Raw genomic sequence first — 23,754 nt, forward strand, 5'->3', positions numbered from 1 at the left:
CAAAATGAAGAATATTTTGAAATATTAAACAATCTCACACAAATAATATCTAAAAAACAACAAGAAATCTATAATAATAGAAGAAGACAACCAATAATCCAACCCTGATGAAGTTGAGTAAGATAAAGTTAAAATAAATAAAATAAAATATAAATTCAAAAATAGATATTTACAATTATAATAATAATAATTCAATATAAAATAAATAAATAAAAATAATAATTCAATACATAATTCATAAAAAAAAAAATAAAAAAAAAATAAAAAAAAAAACTACCAACTCTCTTCTGAAAATAGAGGGACTGTCTTTATAACTTAGAAGGGAGTTGATAGTACCAAAAATATTTTAAATTGTTTATTTAAATTTGTTTGTTATACGTAATTAAGAGATTATGGCAAATTGTTATTGTAAAAATAGATTTAATAGTTGAGTAAAAAATGTAAAAATATAAAAAAAATATCTCATCTACAAAAATGTAATCCCATCAGGAAAAAACGACCTGGATTAGTCACTAGAGGCCAGGTCATATGTATAAATAATAAATAAATAAAAATAAATGTATACCATAGTTTAAAAACTAATACAGACGTAAAAACTTTAATTTGTATATTGGTATACAATTTTAAAAAGTGTCGTCCAAATGGATTAATGCATAACGTTTTCGATCTGATTCAGATCATCTTCAGTGCATTCCTTTAAGTACATGAAACTAGCGCAATAATGAAAGTGGTGACATAAAAGTATATGGTTTACAGATTACATTTGTAGTTACTAATGTGACTTAGTCGATGAAAACGAATTCAATTTTAATACTCAAAGAGCCACGTGGTTCCTTGCTCGACTGGAACACGTGGTTCTGGTCACGTGGTTCTCATTAGTCTGTGTCTTTTGAACTGGCAACAACCACGTGTTCCAGTCGAGCAAGTAACCATTGAGTATTAATTTAATCTATTTTCATCGACAAGAGTCACATTATTAACTACAATGTAAAATGTAAACCATATTATATTTTGATGTCACCACTTTCATTAGTGTGCTAATTTCATGTACTTAAAGGAAAGCACTGAGGATGACGAGAATGAGATCGAAAACGTTATGCATTAATCCACTTGGACGGCACTTCTTAAAAAGTTTTAATAAAAAGTTTATACCAATATAAAAATTCAAATTTTCACTTCTGTATTAGTGATTTTATTGTTAGCGAATATATTAGTGAATATCTGCAGTTTCATAAAGCCCTATTTAGGGCACGGACTCTCTGAGTAAACTGTGAGAATAAGTATACAAAAAGAACGGACAACTGAGGTGGTGAGGACCATGAAGGCCTTCTAAGAGAGAAGAGATCTTAAGATGGAAGACTGGTTGTTGAGAAAGCGGAAAATCTTGGAGGACCCGCAAATCTTAGTCTACACTACACAATCGACGAGATCTCCTACAAAGCATTGAGGACTCCTCGTGTCAAAGCGTATTACCGTCTATTACAGTACAGACTTGGAAATGTATCTATCCTTTAAAGCCAAGAGATGCTTCGATAGTTCCTATCAGAATTCATACAGGCGTATCTCCTACGGAATATTAAGGTGACTTCGACAGAACTTACTGTTACTTTGAGAAGGTTCGATATAGCTTTGATACAAGGGCCACGTGTTTACAAGATCAAAATAAGAGGTCTATCAGGCATTGGTAGAGAGCTTATATATAGAAGTTCTGAAGACCTGAGAAGCAATTCAAACAATAAAGAAATGTACAACATTTTGACCAGATAATATACCTGGGGGTAACCTTAGGAGAGAGAGGAATATGTTGCCAAATTGGTAAACAGGAAACAGGGCGACTTGATATAACAATTCCATCTTGGTCAACAATTTGTCGAGCAAATATTCCTTTCTGTTGATTTATACTCCAAAGTCATGCAATATATAAAGGTGCGTATCCATACGAGGATGCTCCGTGCTCGGTGTAGCAGTTCCACATAGTGGATACGTTGGTGCTCGCCGCTCACCCTCTTCGATTCAACCGGTTTGCGGTTTATATGTAGGGAAGCGCATGCCGTATCCATTTGAACAGCTATACCTAGCACGGTGGATACGTACCTTTATTATACAGTGCACTGGAATAAGTGTTACCCCCCCCCCCCCCATATTAACTCGGACAGGTCGATTTTGAAAATAATCATAGTATATTATAGCATCAATGTTTCGAACTTTACGCGATACCTCTTCAGGTGACAGGCATAACTTTGATTTTTTTAAATGGGAAAATACACACTGCCAAATCTTAAAATTTGCCAGATAACTTCAACCTCAAAAAAAGGCTGTTTGCTTATTTTATTATTTGTCTGTCATAATGAATATAATATAATGTCAGACCAATCATACACTGCTCAAAATGATCAAATCTTACTAAGAGTCATATCAGTTTTTTAGGAACCAGCTGTACATCAAGTGATACCTTATTTAAAAGGTTTTGAAGTACAAATTACAAAAATGTATACCTAATACTTTAATCTTTTTTGAAAGCGTTGGCGTAAAATTTCGGTCCAATTATTTTTAAATGTTGGTTAATATACTTTGTTCACTTTCTTCATTTTTAAATGTATTCATTTTTTTCGAATCCTGAGAAAACTAATTAGTATTTTTGAAAAATTTAAACGCATAATGAAATTTTACAGTATTATCGAGGATTGAAAATCCCTGAGAACTTCTATAATGATTATTTTAATAAGTCACATGGGTGAAAAAAGAGAAAATTTAGTCTGATTTTTAATTTCAAATATATCATTTAAAAGAAACTTTTTGTTTATTCTAAGGGACTTTCGGCCCTCGGTAATAATGTAATCTTTCATTTTGTGTTTAAATTTTTCAAAAATACTTATTAATTTTCTCAGGATTCTAAAAAAAATAGTGCGTTTAATAACAATTCCACCGAAATTTTGCGCCTGCGCTCTCAAAAACGATTAAGTATTATACATTTTTGTAATCAGTATTTCAAAAGCTTTTAAATGAGGTGTCACATGTACTTTCTCATTTAAAAAATCAAAGTTGTGCCTGTCACCTGAAGAGGGATCACGTAAAGCTCGAAACATTGATGCTATAATATACTAAGATTATTTTAAAAATCGACCTGTCCGAGTGTTTTGCATTTTTTGCTAAAAATAAATAAGTTAATATGGAGGGTAACATTTATTCCAGCGCACTGTATGAAACAGTTCGACGAGTTATTCCAATCTTAATACAATGCTTATACTATTATTAATAAAAAAAAATCACTAACATGGCGAAAAACGATCTGTACCTTTTAGTATAATGTATTAATTAAAAGAGTATTTTAAATATTGCAAACTTGTAAATCACTCTTATCTTTCTTTCAGTTTAACCTGAGTCCAGAGAAAATCGGTCTCATATTTCTATTATTTTCTGCTTTATACGGAATTTCCAGTCCCGCATGGGGTTGGGTAGCTGATAGAATAAATCACCCTTGGCTTATGATGGTCGCTGGATTGTTTATGTGTACATTAGGATTATTGTTACTAGGGCCTTGTCCATATATTCCTGTCTTATCACAGTAAGTAAATATTTTTTATTCAATATTTATTTTTACACTAATAGTAAAATTTTAGTACATTATTTATAAAATGATATAAAAAATATGCAAAGAAGAAGTCGTGCTAACCCATTCAATTGGGATTTACCTTGCGTCATGAGGAACCGGTTGTCTTTTCTCCCTACTGCAATTGATTCAAGTCCTCTATCTTCTGTCCCTGTTTTCCCCATCTTCTTGTTCTTTTCAATCACTTTTATATTTTTTTGAAGACAAAATATCGGCAGAAACTTGTTGTTGCCACGAAATATTTTATCAATAGAATACATCCTAGAAGTAACCTAAAGGCAGTTTTACATTATGTTATTTTCATGCTAGGCAAGAGCCATGCAAAACAGATCATGCAACTGCTCATGCCCACGCGCTATTTCCATGCAATTCGTGTGCTACACGAAAAATTAAAACATGTTCTATTTTTCATGCTATTTTGATGCAAGTTGTCAAATTTCATGTTGCCAATATAACAAAATTTACAGTTTAGAATAATAGTCCAGGACGCATCTGTTTTGAGATGGACGTTGAGAGGTGACTCAAATTTTTTGCAGAAATTGCTTGATCATAAATCAAATAATAATATTTGAGTTATCCTCCCTCTCAAAAAGGTCCGGAACATTGTTTAAATAATCAAAATGTCAAAAAATGAAGGAAAAATTCGATTTTTTTCTTGGTTTTTTGATTATAACTTTAAAAGTGTTCATTTTTGAGAAAAGTTGTACTGACATAAAAGTTGCGCAATTAAATTTCCTACAATATAGAATTAGTTACTAATTTAAAAAATGGTCACCCTAGTTGCAAAATAGCAATAATTGCGAAAAAAACCATACAAAAACAAGAATTTGCATTTTACGTTTTTCAATCATTTATGCTACACTTAGAACCTTCTTATTTTACAAAGAAAAACTTTATGATACAGTAAAACAATACTGTAAATTTAATTAAGATCGGTTCAACAGATTTTGCAAAATAAATTTTGCAATCCAGCTTTCGCAAAAAAATTTCATTTTTTACAATGTTACAGGACTGAAAATAAAGCAGGTAGCAGGTTGAAATTTTTTTTGCTTATAGAAGTGTACTGTACCTTTCATTTGCAATGGGAATAATTAAAATCGATTAATTACCACGGCGTCAGGAAATTTTTTAAATAAACAATAATTTTTGGTGCTACGCGCAGGACAGCAGTGTTCGATTCACACAAGTTGATTTCCACCATTTCTTCCATTCTTTATCTAATATATTATTTTCTTACTCTATATTTTGTTGTATTTTAATATTTTAATTCCACAAAAATCAAACTAATTTTATTATTGTTTGTGAAATATTGTTTAAACAATTGCATATGATTAAAAATAAAAAACCTTTTATTCTCCAAGTTAAAATATATGAACAAAGAAAGTTTTTGCTAATAAAAGTGTTATTTCAAAGGATAGAGTATGTGTTTTTATTTTGCAATAAACAAATTTATTTATTTATATCGAAATGTAATAAAAATTAAAATGTATCAATCATTATCAAAGGCCATTGGAATGTCCAATCCGAGCAAACTATCCGCTGTCCGGCGCGTAGCACCAACAATTAATGTTTATTTAAAAAAAAATCCTGAGGCCGTGGTGTTAATCGATTTTAATTTTGCCAAATTGCAAATGAAAGGTACAGTACACTTCTATACGCAAAAAAAATTTCAACTTGCTATCTGCTTTATTTTCAGTCCTGTAACATTTTGAAAAAATGATTTTTTTTTTTTCGAAAGCTGTGATCTTAATGAAATTTACAGTGATGTTTTACTGTATCATAAAGTTTTTCTGGGTGAAATATTAAGGTCCTAAGTGTAGGATAAATGGTTGAAAAACGTAAAATGCCAATACTTGTTTTTGTATGATTTTTTCGCAATTATTGCTATTTTGCAACAAGGGTGACTATTTTTTAAATTTTTAGCCAATTCTATATTGTAGGAAATTTAATTACGCAACTTTTATGTTAGTACAACTTTTCTCGGAAATAAATACTTTTAAAGTTATAATCAAAAAACCAAGAAAAAAATCGAATTTTTCCTTTTCGAATTCGAATTTTTAGACATTTTGATTATATAAAAAAATTTGAGTCACCTCTCAACGTTCAAATGTACTAATATTTTTACAGATGCGCCCTGGTCTATAAAACTTAGCCTTATTGTGTAAATTTAAATGTTATTTATTGGAAGTAATAATAATTTGTGATTTATACTTGAATATATTTAATGTTGGACTGAAATTTCCAAGTGAAATATCTAAAGTTAATGTTTTGATATATTTCTTTTGTTAGCAACAGTGAAAGTGGTATCAAAAATTGCTTGGAAATAGCTCTGATGTAAAAAGGTCAGGCTAGGCAAGAGATATGCCATGCAAGACGGACTTGCATAGCATGAGACTTGCATAGCCTTGATGTAAAGCTGCTTTTAGAGTTTTCGAAAGAGATAGTAGAAATTTTGCTTTACATCGTTAGAAATTTTATTTTCTAAAGAAACGATGATCGCAGAGACTTTAAGAAATATCACCAAAAACTTTGGCCACATTGGAAGGAACTTTTGAACTATCAGAAGAAACTTTGCTTTCCAACGATATGTTATCACCAGAAACTATGTTTCCCAATGATATGATATCACTTGACACTTTTGAAATCAACGAAATCACAGCAGCATGCTTGTACTCAATAATACATAGGTTTCTGGAATAAAACCATCTTCTTGTAGGGTTACCTGCTTCATTCTTCGGTCTAAATCAGCCTGTTTCCCAACAGAATTTAATTCATTCAACGTGACCGGAAGTAGAACTGGAAGTCGATATTTGAACCCTTCGTGTAACTTTGCGCCGATTGATTTACGATTTCACTAATTTTGAGTCATGTTTGCCAATCTTATGCAGAAATCTTACGACTAGGTCGAAGCGCGTGAAGCGACATTCTGAGTGAAATAAAAAAATGTAACAGAAAAAGATAAAAACTGAAGACGCGATTCAACCCTACGTGAACTACAGTAAACGCAATTTGAAATAGAGAAATTCCTCTGAAAATTTTGTGTTTACGATCCTTGAACAAATAAATATGGTTATTTATGGTGAGCGTTGAGTGACATGGGTTGGTGGTACAGGTATACATTTCAAAAACCCTTTCAGCTGGGCAAACCAGGGAATACATCAGTGTCGTCGTAATTTTGTGGTCTAATTACGTTGGGTTTTAATTTTTATCATTGTGTGAATTAACCAACTACTAATATTTTTAACGGCCCCACTGGCGCGGTGTAATAAATATTCTTGAAGGTAGGATGTCCAACCATGTGTCTGACCCATCTTATCACAAAGTAAATATTACTAATTTTACAGCCCTGTGGAGTTGTACTGTGCTCTCTGTCGTTCTCACTATTATATATATTATTATCTCTCTTTGCCGACATCTAAATTTTTATGGAGATAATGGAGAATTCTGACGACTAGGTCGAAGCGCGTGTTGATACGAGCTTCAGGTATTTAAAAATTTAGACGTCGGCAAAGAGAGATAATAATATATATATATATATATATATATATATATATATATATATATATATATATATATATATATATATATATATATATTGTTATATTTCTATTTGATATGAAAATTAAAATTTGATAATTATAAACAGAATTCAATTTAATATAAAATATTTTCAATTTTCTCAACCACGGGCATATAAATTTAGAACAACCTGTATACAACAAATTGTTATATTTAATTTTAAGAAGTGATTAAATAAGACTCAAGTGAAATCGTTAATAGGTCATTATCGTTGTTCGCGGAAGGATCGATCATTAGCCGATGCTAAATAAGACTAAGTGGAAATAGAGAATAGGTCATTAAAAATTTGTATATAGTAGAAAGTAATTTTAGAATGGGAATTAACTATTTTCTTTGAAATCCATTAAGCATATTTAGAAAGTTTAAAAATTGGTTTTGAGGAATACTGCGAATGAGAGTTGGTGGTGGAAGTTTGATTTGTGAATCTGGAAGGGATATTTAGAAAGTAGGGGAATGAATGACAAATAGAGAGCAGAATGTTTTGAGCTGTCGAGAAGTGAAGTCGAGTAGTAGACGGTAGTGTACGGAGAGTGATAAAGCCGGTGTAGTTCCGTGAGTGTGGAGTATCTATCGTAGAACGAGAGGTAGGCCAGGTTGAGAGTAAAAGAACCTCCTTGAGCCAAGAGTTCCCGGTAGCTGATTGCAGTTTCGAAAAAGGTAGAACACAGCATCACGACAGAAGCAGGAAGCGAGAGCTATACGAGCTAGTTTCAGAGGAGAACATTACTGGAAGCCAGGACGAGGTTTTGATTGCAGCCAAGGATAGCAGGAAACGGGTCTTGTGTGAAGACATTCTCAGTTCACCAGAAAAAGGTCAGTCTCATTTGTTTGGACATGAATGTATGGGTTTTTCGTATTAAATACCACATTTAAAATTGAAGAAACAGAATCAATAATATCAGAAAAGCTTCATCAAACTTAAACAGCATTGTTGCTAATAAATCATAATAGTTAAATGTTAATAAAAACTTTCAATTGGAAACAAAAAGGAAATAAGATTCCCATGTGTAAATGTTATGTTTAAGAATAATAAGATATAGCAAATATTAAGCAGTGATTGCCATTTAAATAAAATAAACAATATTTTGATTACAATTGTAACCCATATGTGTTATTATTTTACTCTTTTCTTTCCTATCCCGATTAGGAACCATTAAGAAATACTTAGAAGCCACGTATGTAAGTACTTAATTTTATAAAAAGCCCTGAGATTGAAAACATATTGATATATGACCTGGTAAATTAATTAGATTATTATTAAAGCATTGATTAAATTAAATGACATATAAAATTATTATCTCATATCAATAATCAAGATCACATCAATATATATATATATATATATATATATATATATATATATATATATATATATATATATATATATATATATATTATTGAATTGCCGTTATTCAAAAAATCACTATTTAACACAGTACGGTCGAAAATATTTGTACAAATATATATATATATATATACATATATATATATATATATATATATATATATATATATATATATATATATATATATATATATATATATATATTAGTGAGAACGACAGAGAGCACAGTACAACTCCACAGGGCTGTAAAATTAGTAATATTTACTTTGTGATAAGATGGGTCAGACACATGGTTGGACATCCTACCTTCAAGAATATTTATTACACCGCGCCAGTGGGGCCGTTAAAAATATTAGTAGTTGGTTAATTCACACAATGATAAAAATTAAAACCCAACGTAATTAGACCACAAAATTACGACGACACTGATGTATTCCCTGGTTTGCCCAGCTGAAAGGGTTTTTGAAATGTATACCTGTACCACCAACCCATGTCACTCAACGCTCACCATAAATAACCATATTTATTTGTTCAAGGATCGTAAACACAAAATTTTCAGAGGAATTTCTCTATTTCAAATTGCGTTTACTGTAGTTCATGTAGGGTTGAATCGCGTCTTCAGTTTTTATCTTTTTCTGTTACATTTTTTTATTTCACTCAGAATGTCGCTTCACGCGCTTCGACCTAGTCGTAATACGGTCATAACTTTGTAACCGGAACTGACATCAGAACGGGATTAAATATTCGAGCTCGACTTTTCAATACGCGATGATTGATATATCACATGTACTATTTGTGCAACTACAATGTGGCACTTTCGATAACACCTTTTTAATCGGAAGTGATAGAAAAACCCGATGAATATATTTATTCTCGTTTTGCTAAGATGCTGTAATAATAAAAGAGAACTTCTGTTGGAGTGAAAGAAAAGAGAAGATAAACTCCAACAGAAGTAGAAAAAAAAGAAAACTAATGAGTAGCAAAATTAACAAAAATGAAAAGAGAAAGAAAACTAGATGTAACTAATGGAACAAAAAATAAGAATAGAAAGAAAATAGCTTCTCGTTGGAGAAGCTGAAGTAACAAAATAGACAGAGGTAAACTGAATGGAGTTAGGCTAGCGATATATGCGAGAGAACGACAACTTGACACTCAAGGATGGATACGGCCAATTTGCATGCCTGTCGAAGACGGTAGCTCAAAGTAGATAGTGATGATGACTAGAATGGAAATATTAAGATAAGAATAAGGTACTGAACATGAATAAAGATGGATAATTGCTAATGATGAACAAATTGAATAAAAACAAACAAATCATGGGCGCCAGGAAATGATCTCCGATCACTTTCCCAGGTATCTTACACTGCTGTCAAATATTAAATAGGTATATTAAATCAGTAAATGTGAACATAAAGGAATAATAAGAATAAACGATATACAAAATAAGTAAATATTTATTAAAAATAACTACCTAGAATTGCACAATCTCTGAGTTAAAAATTGAATAGTAAGTAACTCTAAAATGACACAAGATGACAGTTTACAATAGTTTATCATATAAAAACAGTCATGTTATATATTGCAAAACTTAATACCTCTTACTTACATATAGGGTACAACTCACATGAGACCCTTTACCAAATGGTTATAGTACGCTTGATATGTACAACTAAATTAAATACCGACAAATATAAATAATGATATGAATAAGCAGGCACAAGCCTGACTAAGGAAAATACATCAATGAATTAAACAACGTTAATGGAAAAACGTTAAATAAATTGAAGTTAAGATCAATACCTATACCAACGACTTAAACTGACCGAACAAATGAAGAAAAGCTAATGAACAACAAAATATCTGGGAAACAAGCAATTAAGTAATATTACAAACTAAATTTACCTAATGAACTGAAATCGACCAAATTAACAACAAAATACAATAAGTAATACCTTTTTGGCAGATACGCCGAGCTCAACGTACGATACCGCAGGTTTATACATGAGTTTGGGAACTTCCTAACTTTTATGTATATAAAAAAATAAATACAAGCTAAATCTGAAAAATAATAATTACTAAACATAGTGAATACATAATTGTCTGTGATATGGAACACCATATACAGAAAGTTACTAACTGGCACCAAACTTAAATGTTCCCAAACAAATCCCTTCATCGAACGACTCCAAGAAAAAGTTCGATGCTGCAATCCATAAAATGAGCACACGGAGAGTGCTAACCTGTCCTATCCGTAGGTGTAGGTGTAAAGACGACAGAAAATGGAGCTGGAACGCTCCAGCTTGCTTGTTCCCATAAGTGACATATGGTTGGAAATTGTCCTACCTCTCAGATGGTATTGAGAGGTCTAAGTTTTCACGTGGGTGGCTAAAAAAACACAATTCCCGTTTACTTCAATTTCTCAAGTGTAGTCAAAGGAAAGAAAGAAGAAAAACTAGGAAAGTATTTTTAGGATAGATAGTAATGTAAAAAAGGGCCATTAGTTACACACAAAAAAATTTCTAAATACATGACCTTGACAAAAATGAATGTACCTATGTGACAATTTTAAATTACATACACGTGAATTTGGAATTTAAATACAGAAGAGATATGATTTCTTTAAAATAATTATAGGATACTTATTAATGATGTTGGAAGAATTCAAAAGAAATTTTGATTTTTGTATGACAAAAAAAATAAGGTTGGATTTTCTCTGAATGGATATTACTTATTGGAATGATTAAAAGATACTAAATTCACTGAATAAATTTACTGGAAGATTTAATAGGAAAGAAATGTCACAGTACGAATGGACTAAGAACATGGCTGCTATGACAGTTATATAAAAAAATTTACCATGTGACGACGTTCCAGATTTAGTTCCTTGGCTCCTTATAAACACTCCTGATAAATTTAGCCAACCACATTTCGAACTTCCAATAATTTAACTGAAACTAGGTATTAACCTGTAAACTTGACCTAAATTTGTCACATGCTACCCCGAACAATTTCCAAGCAAGAGTGAAGTCCGATCTTTTCGTCTGTCACAAGGATGACCTCAGAACACGAAGTAGTATTCACCGATACCAACCCACGAAACTAACAGGTAGTTTTAAGTGTGTTTAGGTATGTCGTCATCAAAATAAATATTTTTAAAATATAAGAGAAAATAATATTTATAAATGGGGAGTTACGAGAAAATTAGAGAAATTTAATTAATAGATCAACAGAAAATAATTATAAAAATAATTAAAAGTTCAAAAATAATTTCGTAACGTGTCGAACCGTTACAGTGCCTCGAATAATATATCGCTTGTATTATTTCAGCGACTTAAAAAAGTACTTGGATATCCGAGGTTAAATTTCTCACTTTTAATACTATACTTGAGTTATAATTGTTTAGATTGAGTTACGCCTCATTTTCCATTCTATTTGTTTTAATAATGGAGGAGTTATATTCGCGGACAGACAGAGAGACGGACAGACGGACATGAAACGAATAATATACGCGTCCGAATAATATATCGCTTGTGCTATTTCGGCGACTTTAAAACAGTACTTCCCGTTACAACTCTAAAACGGGAAGTTCTTTGTCAATTTTTTAGGCTTTAATGCGATCCTTGGGTAATAAGCTTTCATTCTATACTTTACTTGTCATTCTATCTGGTGTAACGACGGAGGAATTGTGTTTACAAAGTCTCTGGGATAGAGAGACACGGATAATTCAAGGTTTTCACATTTTTTCAAAATGGGCGAAAACAATTAATTTATAATATTTATTTCTTAATGCTATCAATTTATTTGTTAGAATAACCACTGCAATTACATCTCTCTTTAATATACAGGGTGTCCCGAAAAGATTTGTCATAAATTATATTACAGATTCTGGGGTCAAAAATAGGTTGACTGAAACTAACTTACCTTAGTACAAATATGCATATAAAAAAGTTAGGTACAGCTCTTTGAAGTTACAAAATGAAAATCAATTTTTTTTCAATATTTCGAAAACTATTAGAGATTTTTATTAAAAATAGACATGTGGCATTCTTACGGCAGGAACATCTTAAAAAAAATTATAGTGAAATTTGTGCACCCCATAAAAAATTTATCGGGATTTTGTTCCCTTAAACCCCCCTAAACTTTTATGTATGTTCCTATTAAATCATTATTATAGAACTATTAGTTAAACACAGTGTTTTTAAAACTTTTTTGCCTCATATTAAAGAAGAAGCCACATCTCGATAAAAGGTGCCTTATCGAAAAAATACTAAGAGGCAAAAAAGTTTTAAAAATACTGTATAACCAATGGTACCGCAACCATAGTTTAATTGGAACATACACAAACATTTGGGGGGTTTAAAGAAACTAAACCCCCATAGAATTGTTATGTAAACATATTAAAACAGAAGCCGCATCTCCATAAAACTGGCTTACCGAAAAAATACTAAGAGGCAAAAAAGTTTTAAAAATATTGTGTTTAACTAATGGCACCACAATAATAATTTAATTGGAACGTACACAAAAGTTTGAGGGGGTTTAAGGGAACAAAACCCCATAAAATGTTTAATTTACAGCGACCCCATAAAAAATTTACAGCGACTAGAAAACCACCCAAATGTGTTAGCGCTAAATTTATTAGACAATAATCAACAAATTAGACGCCTTAAGCAAAAATTTCCATTAGATTTACCATTCTTAACTTAAGAAACACTAATTGTAAACGTAATTGTAATACTCATGTAGAGTAAATATTTATTGAAATATTTCTCTTCGGGCCATTGTAAATTTCAACAAATGTGTATGGGAAAGAGAAGATCTATTAAACACTGATAGATTGCTTCCTTATTAGACCAAGTGGAATCTATGTACCTACCAACTTTCAAGACCCTAGAACTTTTCCTATAAGAAAACGATATTAAAACAGTGGGGTTCGTCATTTCATCAAGAGATCTACAAAACCAATTTTTTCACGAACGCAGACTGACAACACTCGATAAATAGGCGAGAAATTGAGAGAGAGAGAGAGAGAGAGAGAGAGAGAGAGAGAGAGAGAGAGAGAGAGAGAGAGAGAGAGAGAGAAGAGAGAGAGAGAGAAAGAAAGAGAGAGAGAAAGAAAGAGAGAGAAAGACAGAGAGAGAGAGAAAGAGACAGAGAGAAAGACAGAGAGAGATAGAGAAAGAGAGAGAGAGAGAGAGAGAGAGAGAGAGAGAGAGAGAGAGTAAGAGTAAAATACAACTGTTAAGCAAATTAATACGGATCTGGGGTGGACTATATCATAAATTTAAACTAGCATTCTAAATTTAATTTGAATTTTTAATTTCTCAATATTTTTAGAAATTTGTGGTTGGATCTGGTTGCTTTATCCATCCTGGGAATATCTGTTGCCTTAACCTTGATGCCAACATTTTTAAGAATCTTAACCTCTGCCACGTAAGTTTTATTTTATTTTTATTAGGAATATTATGTATTAATTACCTACATGCTTTAAATCATGTGTGTCAATTATCTTAAGCAATATCTTAAAACAAACAGGTCTTGGTCCCACACTTAAAATACGTATATATAAGGCCAATGACCATTAGTTGTCGAGGCATTAAACTAAAACAACAAAAAAAAAAACAAAATATACAGGATGAGTGGGGAAGAACGCACCAAACTTATAAGATATAGACTGTATAATAATATACGTAATCATAATTAAAAATATCTCATATGTTGTTATTCAATTTTCATTTATTTCCGATATAAGGGGTGTTAAAATTTTTCTTACAAACTGACGATTTATTTATTACTCTAAAACTGGTTGAGGTGTGCAAATTAAATTTGGTAGGTTTTAAGACGTAGTTATTGCGCATTTTTTTACATACAATTAAGAATTTTATATTCATCATTGGCGCGCGTACGGGTAATAGTCTGAAATGATTAAAAGATAAAAATGGTACGCCACTGATATATTTCAAATATTTCTTGAATTCCTCGTTCAATTTGTGACAAAAATTATGTCTTCCTTTTTTCATGCGATGCTTCGTTTTCATGTAAAAATAAAATATCTTAACGCTTAGGAAGTATTAATAAAATATTATTTAGGAAGTAAGTACACTAAAAAGAATATAATATACTCCGACGAATGTTGGTAGTATACGCTTTGAACATGATGCGAACATCATTGTTATGTGGGCCGTATCACTTCTTGTTTACTTCATGCTACTGTTGCTATATTATCATCAGCGAACGCCAGGTATTGATGCTTTTTTTATGATATATAATCTCTTTTTTATTCGTGTTGACTTCTCGCGGCACGTTTTCCAGAAGGAGACTAAAGAGAATAGATGAAAGTGGGTGCCTTACTCCTTCATTTACTAGGAAACTGTTTGAAATTCCATTATTTATTTTTACTTGGCTTTCAGTTCTTCTTAGAATTTGTTTCAGTTTATTTTATTATTGTAATATTTTTCCTGATTGTTCCTCTAGTTCTCCGATACTCCTAGTTCTCCTAGTTCTCTGATTTATCAAGTTACTTTCTTTTTACGTTATCAAATTAATGTTTGTTTAAAATCAAATGCTTGGTCGGTTTCTTGTATTGACAGCCTAATCCCTTTCAGCAAGAAAATCTGTTCCATTGTGTTTCTTCCTTGTCTAAAGCTCGCCTGGTATTCACCAATTATATCTTTTATTTTTTTAGTATATTCTTTATATGCATTAACAATATTTTGTATGCGACGTTTAGCAATGCTATGACCCTGTAATTTTTGCATTCACTCTTCCGACATTCTTATGCTCTTCCTGCATTGCTTCTGACCATTTTTTTGGTAATTGTTCTTTATTCCATATTTTTTGGTTAATATCTGCATTTCTTCATACATACAATTTCCTCCATACAGGCTGAGATCCAAGGGGGGGGGGGGGTTAATGGGGTCAATTGCTCCCTCCTTTAGACCTCGCCTGGTGTCTACTGACAGTTTTTTTAAAAAAGAGATAATTACGATTGAAAATAAATAGTGAGTTTTGTGTCCCGTTGATAACTGAATAACTGAAACATAACACAGAATTCCTTGGAATCAAAGATTACTAAAAGTCTTTAGAATATAATAAATGAAACATTCTCACAATAAATATGTTTATTAGGTACCATCTAATTCCAGAGACCAGATATCAATAGTAATTTGTTTTTTCTTTGTGGCAAATTAATGTCAGTTTCGTTTCAAAAAATGTCAATCTCATCTGAGGCTAGTTTAAGATGTGAAGTACAAACAGTAAAAATTCAGTCATGCAAAGCTTTAAATTTTGTGATTAAGATGTGTTTCCACATTGTAAAATACTATTACAAATATTGCTTACTTTGCCTTTTAGTACATCACGTGCAGAACGATCGTTTTCTGCTTTTAAACGCCTTAAAACTTGGCTTAGAAACAAAATGAGTCAGGATCGATTGTTACTGTTAGGTCTATCTTTACTCCATGTTCATTTTGATTTAAAATTAATATAGAAATTAAATAAAATTGATTATATAAAATTAACGATAGTTTTCTGATTTCAAACGCCTTAAAACTTGGCTTAGAAAAAAAAGGAGTCATAATCGATTGTTAGGTCTGTCTAGCTTTATTCCATGTTCATTTTGATTTAAAATTAATATAGAAAATATTTTTAATAAATTTGTGTGATTTATTTATGTGATATATTTCGAGCGATACTGCGTTTTCGTCTAATAGTGATTAAATAACAAATATAGTTTGTTTTTATGGTACTACTGATAAACTTTACCAAATTACAAGTTTTACTATCTTTTAGAAAATAGTTATTAAATATTATTAAGGCACCTAACTTTAAATAAATTTACAAACTTTGGATGTATGTCCATTTTAATTTAGTATATTTAACAAAGAAGAGTTAGTTAAATCTAGTTGATCATTTACTTAAAACCACCCGAATAAAAGCCGCTTTTAGAAGGATGTCCAAATTATTATGTAACAGAGATCTAAAATTGGCATTAAGGATGCGCCTACTTCGCTGATAAAAGCGAAGTACGTGTTCTTGGTCTTACTGTATGGTATACTTGGACTGTGAATAAAATCGATCTAAATCGCCTTGAGGCTTTCGAGATGTGGTGCTATAGAAGAATTTTAAGAGTTTCTTGGGTGGAGAAGATTCGAAACACCACAATACTAGAACGTTTCAGCACAACTACTGCGATTATAAAAGGGATCAACAAGAGAAAGCTGGAATATTTCGGACATGTAATAAGAGGTCCCAAATATAGGTTGCTACAAAATATTATGAAAGTGAAAAAATAAGGCAAACGCAGTCCAGGACGAAGAAGCACTTCGTGGTTCATTTAGGGTGGCAGTGAATAAAATTAAGATAGCTATGATGCTAACCAACGTTCTGAAAGGATATGGAACATGAAGAAAAAGAAAGTAATAGCCCATTTCGAAAAAGAATCCTGCCTACGCCAGTGACGAGAAAATTTTTATTTCATTGCCCCCACCTTGCCAGGTTGCTGGATCCGCCGTTGCCTCCATATTTGAACATCTCAGACAGTAACAAAACAAATATTTAATAAAAATCCACGAGGAAAATAAAATTCCTGTAGCTGGCTGTATACCATAAATCACAAAAAATACAGGATCCTTTGTAAAAAGTATATTTAAAAGACCCTAATAAGGGTTACATCACAAAACAAAACGTTTTCGGATTAACAAGTAATCCATCATCAGTGTTAATCCCTAAAATGATAAGTATAACCTAATTAATAAGAGACAATGTTGTAAAAGTTGATTAAGGTTAAGAATTGACTAAGGTCATACTTACAATAACATGCATGCGTGAGCCACCAAAAAGTTATGGGTAAAAACCCTTTAAAAGGTATAAGATCTTATATTATATTATAATTATATAATTATTATAATATAATTATTAAGATCTTCATCATCATCCAACCAATTTACGTCCACTGCTGGACATAGGTCTCCCCCAATTGTTTCCACACTTCACGGTTTTGTGCTGATTTTTGCCAGTTTTTACTAATCCGCCTGATATCATCTGTCCATCGTGTAGGCGGCCTTCCTCTACTTCGTTTATCTTCTCTTGGTCTTTCAGCCTGGCGACGTGTCCTGCCCAGTTCCATTTGAGCCTGGTGATACGTTCTACAACATCTGCGATACCGGTTGTTTGTCTGAGATCTTCATTTCTTATTTTATCCCGTAGAGTTACGCCCAGCATGGATCTTTCCATGCGCCTTTGAGCAACCCGCATTTTCGACGCTGTTGCCTTGGTTAGAGTCAGTGTCTCTGCTCCATATGTCATTACCGGTAGCACACATTGGTCAAACACTTGTCTTTTTAAACCGATCGGTATACTGCTCCTAAATATGTCTCTCAGAGCTCCGTAGGCTGCCCAAGCAAGAGTTAATCTTCTTTTTATTTGGCATGTTTGGTTATCTCTGCCAATTCTAATTTCATGACCCAAGTAAATGTACTTTTCCACTAGTTCTACTTCTTGTTCGCGTATAATCAGCTGTCCGCTAGGAATCAGATTAGTCATAAATTTAGTTTTAGAAAAGTTCATTTGCAGGCCTATTTTCCAGCAGATAGCGTCTAACTCATTTAGCATTTTCTTTACTTCTCCTAGGTCATCAGTTATAAGGACTATGTCATCTGCAAAACGAAGATGATTTAACTTTTCTCCATCTATTTTGATCCCTTTATTGTCCCAGTTGAGCATCTTAAAGGCATATTCCAGAACAGTTATGAATAGTTTTGGCGAGAGTGTGTCGCCTTGTCTTACGCCGCGTTCTATGCTTATTTGTTTGGTTTTATCATGTAACTTAACACTCATTGTTGCCTCTTTATAAATATTATAGATGAGTGTACTGTAACGGTAGTCAATGCGGCATTCATTTAGAGCTTCTAAAATGCTATCCAGCTCTATCGTGTCAAAGGCTTTATGAAAATCCACGAATGCTAGGACAAGGGGTTTATTATATTCTATTGACTTCTCAATTAGTAACTTGACGGCCTGCAGATGGTCGTTTGTCCCAAAGTTTGATCGAAATCCAGCTTGTTCTTTTGGCTGGTAAAAATCTAGCTTCTTTTCTACTCTTGATGTCACTACTTTTGTAAAGAGTTTGTATAAGTGGTTTAGCAGGCTAATGGGTCTATAATGTTCTAAGTCTGTCTTATCTCCCTTCTTATGCAAAAGTATTGTTACTGCGTTTTTCCATTTTTCAGGTATCGACTTTTGATGAAGGCATAAGTTGAAGAGATTTTTTATTTTACCTATAAGAATGTGGCCTCCGTTTTTAATGGCCTCTATTACGACTCCATCTTCACCTGGTGCTTTTCCATTTTTCATTTTTCTCAGTATATACAGTTTCTCAGTACATTAGAAATAGCAACATCTAACTATTTTAAACATAATACCTATGTAGTATAATATAAGATCTTATACCTTTTAAAGGGTTTTTCCCCATAACTTTTTGGTGGCTCACTCATGCATGTTATTGTAAGTATGACCTTAGTAAATTCTTAACCTTAGTCAACTTTTACAACATTGTCTCTTATTAATTAGGTAATACTTATCATTTTAGTGCTTAACACTGATGATGGATTACTTGTTAATCCGAAAACGTTTTGTTTTGTGATGTAACCCTAGGGTCTTTTAAGTATACCTTTTACAAAGGATCCTGTATTTTTTTTTAAATATTTAATAAATTTAGATTTTATTTTTTAGAAAGGCAGGCTATTCAGACTCTCTGGTAACTTACAGCGTAGTAGCTGGTGTTTGGTCATGTATGTATTCACTAGGAGAAGTTCTCGGACCAGCCCTTGGTGGCTTTTTGATGGGTCGCTACGGATTTCCAATGGCGTCCACTGTAATGGCCACTGTTATATTTTCATTAGTAAGTAAAAACTAACAAGTAATCTTACAAAATAGTCTAGTTTGTACATTTTAAAGATAAATAACAGATAAATTAACCAAGAAGAAATCATGGATGACAGATGAGATCATGAAACTAATGGACGAAAGAAGAAATGCCAAAAATGATCCCACACATACAAAACAATCAATATATCAATAAGAAGGAAAATTAGAGAAGCGAAAGAAAAAGAAGCAATGGATACATGCCAAGAAATTATTCTACAATCAAAGTACGATAGTCACAATGTACATAGGAAAGTTAAAGAACTCACAGGTGGACTAAGACGGAGACAGAGAGGAAATCTAACTGATTCTGACGGAAACATCATCTTAGATAAACAGAGTAAAATTAAAACGTGGAAAGAATATCTAGAAAAACTATTTGAAGACCAAAGAGATAACACCTTTGAGCTAGAAGAAGAGGTACATAAATGATGGACCAAGAATATTACAGCAGGAAGTTTATTCTGCCATAACACATCTAAAGGATGGCAAAGCAGCACGTCCCGATAACATACAAGCAGAACTACTCAAACTGATGGACAACGAATCAATAGCAATAATTACAGGGATATTCAACAACATAATTATACAACTCTGGACAAATACCAACAAAATGGCTGAAGTCTGAGTTTATTGCACTTCCAAAAATACCAGGAGCCAAAAAATGTGAAGAATATCGTACGATAAGCCTGATGAGTCATCTCCTAAAATTGTTCCTACATACGAGAATTTACAAGCTATGTGAAAGTCACATACAGTTCGGGTTCATAAATACTGTTGGTACGAGAGAGGCTTTGTTTTCAATACAAGTCTTATTCCAGAGATGCAGAGACGTAAATTGCGACGTATACGCATATCTGGTTGATTACGAGAAGGCGTTTGATCGAGTACAACACGCCAAGATGATGCAAATACTAAAAGAAGCAGGAATTAATAACCAAGATCTGAAAATAATTAGAAGCCTTTACCGGAATCAGACTGCAAACCTCAGAGTTGACGGTGAACTTACCGAATATGTCAAAATCATGCGTGGAGTGAGGCAAGGCTGCATTTTGTCCCCCTAATTTTCAATCTTTACTCTGAAAGAATATTTATCGAAGCTTTGCACGAAACTGAAAAAGGTATTACACTACTAAACACTACTAAACGTGTACCGGCTAAATAATATCAGGTATGCAGATGACACCATAGTATTTGCGGACAACCTAGAAGACCTACAAGTCCTCATGGACAAAATCACGTATTACACTCAACAATATGGACTCAATATACACGTAAAGAAAACAACGCTTATGATCGTCAGCAAGAAAAAGATAACAGAAAGTCAACTCTATATCAACCAAACCCCTGTAGAAAGTGTGAGGTACTGCAACTACCTCGGCACCATAATAAATGAAGAATGGACCAACAACCAAGAAATAAGAGCGCGCATCGGAAAAGCTAGATCAATCTTCAACCGTATGGGGGCGTTTTTCAAGAGCCACAACCTTTCTCTTGGTATAAAAGTAAGAATGCTGAGATGTTACGTTCCACGTACCACTTCTTGTCAACACTGACATACTAACTCCAAAACAACCCAACCCTCCAAGAACTATAAGAGACTATCGTCACGCTAACTGGACTGAATTCCAAAATTTCATCACTCAAAATCTCCCTATGTTAGGCGAACTTGATACTAACGATAGTATCGACACCAGTGCAACCGAAATTGAGAACCTCATCACCGAGGCGATCACGCACGCTATTCCACTTAAACAAATATCCTATACATCACCGGCACTTCCACAATACATCATTGCCAAAATCCAACAAAAAAGACGTCTTCTACGTCAATACAAGGCCAACAGAAATCCACTAATCAAAACAGAATACAACCGGATCTGCGCCAGGATAAAGAGAGAGATATCTGACCTAACGGCTCGCCGGTGGGAAGATACTACCTCAAAACTGGACTACAGAGACGGTAGTAAATTCTGGCACAAATTCAAAGTCCTAACAAAACAAAAATTATCTCAACCATCTCATCTGTTGGTCAACAATCACATAGTCAATTCCCCAGAAGGGAAAGCCGAAGCATTCAAAAATTCGCTTCAAATCAACTTTCAAACCCCAGACAACCCGAACTTTGATCACTTGTTTAAACTCAACACAGAATACATAGTAAATGTTACTCTCAATCACCACGTTCCAGTCTATGATCCTATCATGGACCCCCTCACAAACAGGGAAACGGAGAGCTTTTGCCAAACAGGTAAAAACAGCGCTCCCGAACCTGATGGCATCAACCGAAGATGCCTCAAAAAACTTCCAGAGAGTATCATCCCTCTTCTAACTAAAATATTCAATGCGTGTCTCAAAAACAGCCACTTCCCTACTCCTTGGAAAGTGGCCAATACCATCATGCTTTTGAAAAAAGGCAAACCCCCAACCAACGTGGAATCCTATAGACCAATCTCTTTAATCAACACTCTGGGCAAAGTTCTTGAGCTAATCCTAAAAGAGAGGCTCAATGACTTTCTCGAAAACCACAATATCATACCAAAATTTCAATACGGATTCCAGTCAGGTAAATCCACCAAACATGCAATAACTGATTTCACTACTAAAGTTACTCAAACCATCAACGATGGTTCATTCGCCATAGCCACATTCCTGGATGTGCAGAAGGCTTTCGATCAGGTCTGGCATGACGGACTTGTTCGGAAACTTCTGGACATCGGGCTACCATTACAATTTATCAAAATTGTACACTCATACCTCCACAACCGAACTGTCAGAGTGAAAATAAGTGATCAAAAGTCCACCCCCTTCACTCCACAAGCTGGAGTCCCCCAGGGTTCAGTCCTAGCACCGCTGTTGTACATCATCTACAACAGCGATATCACTAACCAAAATATCCCAGGCACTCGGCTGTTTCTCTATGCAGACGACACGGCTCTGCTCACAACAACCTCTCGATACAACCCAAGACTCCTCTTCAGATGAGCCCAGGCTCTGTTGGACGGGGTTGGTGAATGGTGTTGTAAGTGGAGAGTCACGCTGAACGCGAACAAAACAACAACAATTGTGTTTCGCGCCCCTTCTGTGTCACATAGAATCATAATTAATGAAGACGACCAATATCCTCTGAGACTGTTGGGAGAAAGGCTTGTTGTTAGTCCTACTGCGATCTATTTAGGAGTTCTGTTCACCAGGACTCTTAACTGGAACGCAGATCTAAAGGCAACTTTAGATAGGGTAAGGAACAGGGCCAGACTTCTCAACTCTCTCTCTCTCTGGACGAATTGGCAAGACACACAAGAAGACTCTCATTCACACTTACAAGACCTTTATTCGACCCGTCATGGAGTACAAATCTTGCCTCTACTCTCTTTGCGCTAGATCAAAACAAGAGTGGTTGTTGAGCGCTGAACGTAGAATCTTGCGTAGATGTAACTATGAGCACTGGCGATATCCCTCAAACGAAATCCATAACATCTCGAACATCCCCAAAATCACCGAGAGAATAAACTCTCTGAACAGGAACTTCACAATCAAAGTAATCAACGGCCCCCCCTCCGACACACAAGAATCTCTCAAATGTTCCTGTTCATCTTCCGGCCACGTACTCCACCGAAAGCCCAAACGAAAAAAGATTCATTTACCGTCCGCTCTAATGCAAACATGCATTGACGAACTCCCGGTGGAGTACGAAAACATCCTCGAGGCTACCCCGTTAGCCTTCCGTACCCACCTTTAACATCTCCTCTTCCCTACCCCGAACAGGGAGAAGTTGGTTTTTTGCGGTTTCCCAACTTCATTGCACAATTATACCTGTTCGTCCCAAGAAAATAGCCGCAACTATTTTCTCCACTCGAACGCACACTGTCCACGCCGCGCTCAAAGCCACCTCCTGACCGCCGACGAGGGACGCAGGTTCGCCTGTCGTTGTACAATGGTTTCTAGGGAGATTGGTCTAGAGCAAAGCACGGACAGTACACGTAAATGTCTATGGAACCAACAACAATCCATCAAACTTTCTTCTCTGTTGACTTCTTAGCCTTCTGGACACCACCGTCCGGCATAACCCAGGATCCAAAAAACACCAGGATACGGCGCTTGCCCCAGTGTGTTTTTCGGACTGTTTGCTTTTGCTGTCAACATTATACATTCACTACAAACCCTGAAGAGGACAAAATCCTAAACGGGGACAATCATTGATCGCATTTCCACATAGCATTATATCTATACACGCAAATCAAACAATGATAGTAGATGTTACGTCTTCTCTGTCCTTTTTTATGGTGTTGAATCATGGACC

The 23,754-nt window shown here is 33.8% G+C and overlaps 1 protein-coding gene across 3 annotated transcripts in view; it reads left to right on the forward strand.

Annotated features, from left to right (window-relative positions):
- Nucleotides 1-23,754, forward strand: part of LOC126883015 (MFS-type transporter SLC18B1-like) — a 100,543-nt gene that overhangs the window by 54,272 nt on the left and 22,517 nt on the right. For all 3 annotated transcript variants that reach the window (XM_050648184.1, XM_050648182.1, XM_050648181.1), the window contains exons 9-11: nt 3,372-3,565; nt 13,869-13,964; nt 19,263-19,431. In XM_050648184.1, the coding sequence (XP_050504141.1) occupies nt 3,372-3,565; nt 13,869-13,964; nt 19,263-19,431 (459 nt within the window). The remainder of the gene's footprint in view (nt 1-3,371; nt 3,566-13,868; nt 13,965-19,262; nt 19,432-23,754) is intronic.

Source organism: Diabrotica virgifera, chromosome 4, assembly GCF_917563875.1.
Source record: "Diabrotica virgifera virgifera chromosome 4, PGI_DIABVI_V3a".
Lineage (NCBI taxonomy): Eukaryota > Metazoa > Arthropoda > Insecta > Coleoptera > Chrysomelidae > Diabrotica > Diabrotica virgifera.